Below are 7501 nucleotides of genomic sequence, written 5' to 3'. Positions count from 1 at the left end.
CTTCCTTCTCCAAATATTAACAGCTCATTGCTACACTCTTGCAGTTGTGGACCACTTTCTTTGAGAGACCACTTGTGAGGAAAGCCTTTGAGAAGACCCTCAAGGACCTGAAGCTGAGCTATCTGGACCTCTATCTTATTCACTGGCCACAGGGATTCAAGGTTTGAGCGACTCCCTTTCTCAGCCTCTAGTTTCTGAGCAGCTGCTGGAAAATGGTAGCTGCACCAGGGCTAGGGGTGGTGTGGACTGGAGCAGGAGACCTTGCACTTCATAATTGGGAATGTCAGGTGGTCAGGAAGAGACCTTGGAGCAGAAAGACGCTGGCGTGGAAGGGAGGCTGAGGCCATGAGTGCTGCTGAGGTGGCCACATGCCTGCGTTTTCTTGCAGTTATGTCTGAGAGAAGCCATGATTTCTGGCAGCCCAGACAAGTTGCAACTGCCCTATCACCTTTGTCTTGATTTTGCTCCCCAGAGTTGCCCTCCCAGGAAATCCCTTGGATTAGACATGCATAACTATATTCCAGGGCCTAATTATCTTATTAAGCAAAGCACACCCCGGGAGTGGCATCTTGGAGAAAAGCCCAAGTGCGGTGATGCTGGAAGGAAGCCAGTAGTCATCGCGCCTCCCATTGCCTGGGGCTCTGCTCTAGCTGCTCCTGAGGGGTAGGAGAGACAAATTTCCAGCTCTCTCCCCTCCTGACCAGCGGGAGTGCTGATGGCCTGCCATCCCTCATTCCATGTCTCTTCTAGAGGCTGCAAGGATAGAAGCTGGCCAATATCTTCCCCAGAAAACCACACCCTGGAGATCTAATCCTTATCCAGTGATACTGAAAGGAAAGTTTGCCCTTGGGTGTACACAGGATCTAGGTGTATGAGGTTAATGTCCATGGTGATAAAGGTGGCTTCTGGAATGTACTAACAGCAGATCTGAACGTCAATCTAGTGGTTTCTAAAATATATGGATTAATATGCCATAGTAGATATAGAGATTTTATTTAAACTCACATTCTTGTAGTATGTACTGCAGAGCCTGAAAAACTGGTGTGCACATGTGGTATTTAGCAAGAGTCAGGACCCTGAAACCTTGTTTAACAGAACCAAGTGTCCTGATAAAGATTCCAGTAAACTTTTCATTCTGTATTTACAGTCTGGGGATGACTTTTACCCCAAAGATGATAAAGGTAATGCCATCGGTGGAAAAGCAACGTTCTTGGATGCCTGGGAGGTAGGTTCCAGCTTCCTCTACGTGTGCTGGGAGAGAAATTCTCAGTTATCCATGAGACTTCCCATTGACATGAAAGACGCCGTGTGCCTGATCCTTTCTAATTTCATCATTGTGATTCTCTAGCTCTTCTAATATGTTCCTCATCACCTTTGGCTTTTGGGTGCATCTGATACTATTTAGATTTCAAGTCTAGAACTGAGTCTTCAAATAAGACTGAAAATACAACGTACCCCACTTTGGGGAATATACACGCTGTTCTCAAACCAGGGCGAGCCATTTGGAACAGGAGGTTTGGGCCTGAGTTTGCTCATAACAGCTGAGTAACCTAGGGTCAGTTTTGTAACTTTTTTAGGGCTCAGTTTACTCTTCTTAAAAAAGAAGTCTTATAACACATACTACTAATATATATTTTTGAGGGTGCGATAAAGATTAAGATGGTTTACATGTCAGAAACATTAGTCATAGTGGCCATTTAATCATCTAAACCTATAAGGCAGGGTTAACATCCACCTTTATAAATAATGACCTTTGAAGCCTAGATTGATTGGTGACTTGCACAGGTCATGTCACAATGTGTGTGGCAGAGCTGGGATTGGACCCAGACTCATCTGAATCACAAGTCCAACCACCAAAGCCATCAGCATGGTGCTTGGCAGGCAGTGAACACACTTCCAGAAATCAGGGAGCCTGAGTGCCCTGCTTCCCAGATCAAATCAGGACCTGTTTCACATCATTCACATTCAAAGTGAATTAGGGATCAGTGTTTTCTCTGATCATTTTTTATTATACCATTCTATCCTTTTGCAAATGCTAGTAGAGAACGAAGTGGAGGAATGAGTTATAAATGATCAGTGGTATATGACTCAAGAGTTAATGGTGTCATAGTGGCAGCTGTCTGTGTAGGGATGCATGTAGTTGCGAGTTTGTATTGTGTTTTACAAGGGAAAATATATTAAGCCTCACCTTTCTGAAATGCTTAGAATTGACATGATTCAATTAAATGTAGCTTTTTCTGTGTATTGTTGGTTCAAAAACATTAATCCACAAAACACAGCATTCTTTTTTAAAGACAGAATCTTACTTTGTCGCCCAGGCTGGAGTGCAGTGGCTTTATCTTGGCTCATTGCAACATCCCTCTCTCGAGTTAAAGCCATTCTCCTGCCTTAGCCTCCTGAGTAGCTGGTACTACACGTGCGTACCACCACACTCGGCTAACTTTTATATTTTTAGTAGAGATAGGGTTTCACCATTTTAGCCAGACTGGTCTCGAACTCCTGACCTCAGGGGATCCACCCATCATGGCTTCCCAAAGTGCTCGGATTACAGGTGTGAGCCACCGCACCTGGCAGTTTGCGTTACATTTGATCAGTTTTTTTGCCTTAGCTCCTATGATGATATTAAGTATGGCAAGTATGTAAGTGTAGCCTGCTTCTCACAGTGCTATGTTTTCTGAATGAATACGAGAATGACTGTTAAATAAAACATTTGAAAGGCATGGAAAGATATCGGTGATCAAGGTCAGAGGCTCTGATTTGAAACGAGCAGGCTTGAATATGAAAGCGCTGGATGTTTCTGTAGACCCACAGCCAGTTCAGTAGAAACCTCATTGACCACGCTGAAGCAGACGGGAGGAAAAAGTATAAAGATGTCAAGTTCGAAGACAGGCAGACTAACCTGACCGATGATGTACAATAGCTTTTAAATTATCTAATTGCTCAATCGGAAGTTTTGGGGAAACTTATGATTTCATAGCTTTTAAACTCTACTACCCAATTGAGTAACTTTGTCTACGCTAGTGGTTCTCAATGTCGGCTGAGCATTAGAATCACCTGAGGAGTTTACAAATCCCAATGTCTAGACTACAACTCAGATAAAATCTGTAAGAAACTCTAGGGGGTGAAATCCAGCCACCGATATTACTTTTTTTTTTTTTTTTTTTTTAAATTTAGAGAGTCTTGTTCTGTTACCCAGGCTGCGGTACAATGGCAAGATAATAGCTCAGTGCAGCCTCGGACTCCTGGGCTCAAGCAATCCCCCCAAGTGGGATCAGAGGAACATGCCACCACATCCAGCTAATTAAAAAAATTTTTTCTGGTAGAGACAGAGTCTTGCTATGTTGCCCAGGATGGTCTCGAACACCTGGCCTCAAGCAATCCTCGTGTCTCAGCCTCTGATAATGTGTATCAGAAAGATACGTATTATTAGTATGTATTATTATTATGTATTATGAGACTTTTTTTAAGAAGAGAATACTAAGGCCTACAAGAGTTAAAAACTTACCCTAGGTTGCTGAAACCCAGGTCCAAACCCCCTGTTCCAATCCTATCCCAAAGTGCTGAGATTACAGTCATGAGCCACTGCATCCACCGGTAGTTTTTAAACTTCCCTGGTGATTCCAAGTTGCAGCCAAAGTTGAGAAGGGCTGGATAAAGAGTTCCTGAACAAGTCATGTTCACCCCTGCCTCTGAGCTTTGCTATTGCCTTCCTGTCTCATATGCTCATGTTTTTCCCCTCTTTTCTCTCTCTCTCTCTCTGTTCTTTTTTGTTTGTTTGTTTGTTTTTTGTTTTTAGGCTCACTTTAAACTCTACCTGAAGGTCTGCCCTGACAGCTGCAGGCTGCGTGAATCTCTTCCTTCTCTGCCCTTTCTGACTCTGTCTATGCCACGGTCATGTTATCTGAGGCAACCTCAGTGTCATGGTTGATGATTCCACAGAAGGGAACCCTAGCACTTTAACTGGACTATAAGAATCCCAGAAGAAGGAAGGATATTATACACTTTTACATCCTAACAACTTCTGGAACATGTAATAGATGGCTAATGAATACATGTTGCATTGGAGGCTGCTGCTAACATATATGATATCTTTGGGCAAGTTTGGAAAATGCCCAATATAGGCTAAAAGTTATACAAAGATTCCCTTCCTTGGGGGTAGTTTCTGTACCAGGACGCATGGCTGGATATGCAGACGGTGGGTCAGGTTTCAGCCCCACACAACCCCTTGCCCAGGTGCCCCTGCCAGGGCATAATCTATATACAAGACCTTCCTGCAAACCCAAGCACGGTTGGTGTGGGAGAAAGTGACTCAGGACCCACAAGTGAGGCTTCTCCACATTCTGCAGCCTCTTCCTGACTAACACAGCTTGCCCAGGTTTGTGTGTACAATGCGCACACAGCAGTAGCTACCCGCTGTCATTTGGATTCATTAAAAATAAAATCATCTCATAAGCTTGCAAATGTTCATTTTATATTTATTTTTTTATTTTTTGCATTACAAAACTTTCATATTTCCCCTATGTACAGAAGTATAATTTTGAGTGTGTTTCTTTATGTGTAAGGTGAGAGTGGCAAGAATATAAATCTTTACCTGTTACTCCTAGTTTTCCTTGGGCTGGGGAGGGGCAGTAGGACTGGAACATTCACTGATGGGCACGCAGGTCCTGGACTAAAATTTCCTGTTAATGCTTCAGCTAACCCTGTTGTGCTGGATCCTTTAGCAATTTCTGCCCCAGGGAGGATTAAGGCAAGCCAGGGTCCCTGTAGTCCCTCTGGGGCTGCCCAAAAGCTTTTCCTTTCTATGACAGGCCATGGAGGAGCTGGTGGATGAGGGGCTGGTGAAAGCCCTTGGGATCTCCAATTTCAACCACTTCCAGATTGAGAAGCTCTTGAACAAACCTGGACTGAAATATAAACCAGTGACTAACCAGGTAAATAAAGGTCTTAGTATAAGGGTAAATAAAGGTCTTGCCCTATTACTTCTTAAACATTGGGAGGAACGTTCAATGCTATGCCCTGAGTCTCACCTCAGGGGTCAGTGATCAGGACACTTGCGGGAGGTGTGAGGATGATCTCATGGGTGTGTTAACAAGAATCTCAGTGGGTAGGTGTTTGGCCTTTGCTTGGTGGTCTTTGGGTGTCTGTGTAGAACTCCCTATAAATAACTCAAAAAGCCAGCCAGCTTTCCCCGTGATGAGGATTGTTTGCTGTTACAGGTTGAGTGTCACCCATACCTCACGCAGGAGAAACTGATCCAGTACTGCCACTCCAAGGGCATCACCGTTACGGCCTACAGCCCCCTGGGCTCTCCGGATAGACCTTGGTGAGGCTTCCAAGCAGTGGATCCTTCTCTTGATAATCTTAAAAACATTATTTTATGTTTGGTAAATATTGGTATGAGACCATAAGTCACTCTAAAGAAAACATGTGTAAGGTAATGCGTTTAGTACAACCAAATGGGATGACTGTGGGAACAAATGGGAATTGAAAAGCAACAACAACAGAAACAACAAAAACATGGATGACGTGTTTGACCCTCTGGGAATATTTCCAGTTCAGCCACCCAAGGATGAACCAGTCTTTGCAAAATACTGAGGCTTCAGAGCCCGGGGGAAGGACCCAAGCTTCCAGGTCCTCCTACCTGTCTCCCAGATGGAGAGGCTCTGAGGCTCTGATGATCAGTGTTGAGACCCTCATTGGAGTGGTGTCTATCTGTACATGGTAGCCATGGTGATTGTTCACATCAGCATCTTTCTGCCTCTAGGGCCAAGCCAGAGGACCCTTCCCTGCTGGAGGATCCCAAGATTAAGGAGATTGCTGCAAAGCACAAGAAAACCACAGCCCAGGTGCCATATTTTTATTTTTCTTGTTATCCAACAACTATTTCTTCCAGTCTCATGTTTCATTTCTTGTGTTGTCCTCAACTAACTCCTTAAAGGGGAAGAACACAGGAGCTGAAGCCCTCTAAAGTGTTTGCTTCGAAGTCTGTTGGAACCTCCAGGAAACACAAGAGCTGTCACTGAAACAAAGATAGCTTCTGCCTCACAGCTTCCTGTTAAGCCCTACTGCCAAGTCGTAAAGCATGGCTTTGGAGTCTAGGGATATAGGTGCAGATGCCAACTCTACCTCTGATCAGCCTTATGACCCAAACTGCTATCCTTATTCTTAAAAAATGAAGATCACAGAATTGTCCCTAACGTGAAGGGAGAGAATGAGGCGGGGGGCCGGCACAAGTCTAAGAGCTGCGAAGGGCTGAGTCAGTATCAGCGATTGTACCTGAAGCCACAGTGAGCTGCAGAGATGTTTTATTCTTCCTTTCCATAAAAGGAAGGGTCCTTGTAGCTGAGTGGAAACATGATGTCCCCTTTCCGCACAGGTTCTGATCCGTTTCCATATCCAGAGGAATGTGATTGTGATCCCCAAGTCTGTGACACCGGCACGCATTGTTGAGAACATTCAGGTAAGATCCCGGCTGGTCGGCCCTGGTACTTCTCCGTGGGATGGGGCAGAGGCAGACCCTCTCACCAGGATTCTCACCTCATTCCTGCACTGTCTTTGGCCCCCTCCGTTCCCACCACCCTAACATTTTCCAGTCTAGGGTGCTAGGCTCAATATACCTGAGATGAATGACCCATGGGCTTAAGACATGCTGGGGACAGTGCCTGCGGAAACCCTGTCAGGTGTGAGCACAGCTGTGCCTCACACCACTGAGAAGACTCTCAGTTGCCCCTGAGCAGCTAAGCCCTGGGCCACCACATGAGCAGACTGTCCTGGCCTCCCTGCTCGTCTTCCGGCAGCAGAGGAGGTGTGAACTGTCCTTGGAGAACTGTCTTCTAGAAGGGCGCATCATGGAGCACAGGGCCTGTGCACACCTGGGGCTTAGTGCCTGTGAGCCTGGTCTCCCTCCCCTAGAACACTGAGCACTACAAATACTGCGGTCTTTGTGTACGACTTAATTTAGAGAAAAATTTATACCCCATGGATATAATGGGAAAAACACCTGTGACCAGTTTGTGTGGCTAGAACTCCCTGCTAGAATGAGCGGCAGTCTCCAGTCCCAGCAGTAACGGCCTTACTGATGATGTACTGGAACTCCTATCTTTCCAGGTCTTTGACTTTAAATTGAGTGATGAGGAGATGGCAACCATCCTCAGCTTCAACAGAAACTGGAGGGCCTGTAACGTGTTGCAGTAAGTGGCATGGATTTAACTAGGAGCATTGCCAGGAGTTTTTCTAAACTGGTAGAGGGTTAGTTGGAAAAATTAGAAGGCTTCTGGGACTGCTTGTGTCTTCAAATACAATTTTGGGGCAGTTCTGAAACTAAAATTGGGGTACCTGGGAATCACTGCGAGGGGCATATCTCTAATTGCTGCTCATTGTCTGAACTTCTGGATGTAGAGCTAGAATTGTAACAGAAGGTGTGTTGTCAATAGGCAGGAGGCGAGCATTCATTTATTCCTGCATTCAATAAATATCTAGTGGTCCTCTATGTGCCAGGCAT

At 45.2% G+C, this 7501-nt stretch overlaps 1 protein-coding gene across 1 annotated transcript in view; it reads left to right on the top strand.

The window, feature by feature from the left end:
• Positions 1 to 7501, top strand: part of AKR1B10 (aldo-keto reductase family 1, member B10 (aldose reductase)) — a 19228-nt gene that overhangs the window by 8100 nt on the left and 3627 nt on the right. Inside the window, exons 3-9 of the mRNA XM_011995983.1 lie at positions 24 to 161; positions 1148 to 1225; positions 4809 to 4931; positions 5217 to 5323; positions 5765 to 5846; positions 6377 to 6460; positions 7108 to 7190. Coding sequence (XP_011851373.1) covers positions 24 to 161; positions 1148 to 1225; positions 4809 to 4931; positions 5217 to 5323; positions 5765 to 5846; positions 6377 to 6460; positions 7108 to 7190 — 695 coding nt within the window. The remainder of the gene's footprint in view (positions 1 to 23; positions 162 to 1147; positions 1226 to 4808; positions 4932 to 5216; positions 5324 to 5764; positions 5847 to 6376; positions 6461 to 7107; positions 7191 to 7501) is intronic.

The sequence above is a fragment of the Mandrillus leucophaeus genome, unplaced genomic scaffold (genome assembly GCF_000951045.1).
Source record: "Mandrillus leucophaeus isolate KB7577 unplaced genomic scaffold, Mleu.le_1.0 Scaffold5, whole genome shotgun sequence".
Classification (NCBI taxonomy): Eukaryota; Metazoa; Chordata; class Mammalia; order Primates; family Cercopithecidae; genus Mandrillus; species Mandrillus leucophaeus.
Note: the sequence above shows the minus strand (reverse complement) of the source record. Positions and strands in the feature narration are given on the sequence as shown.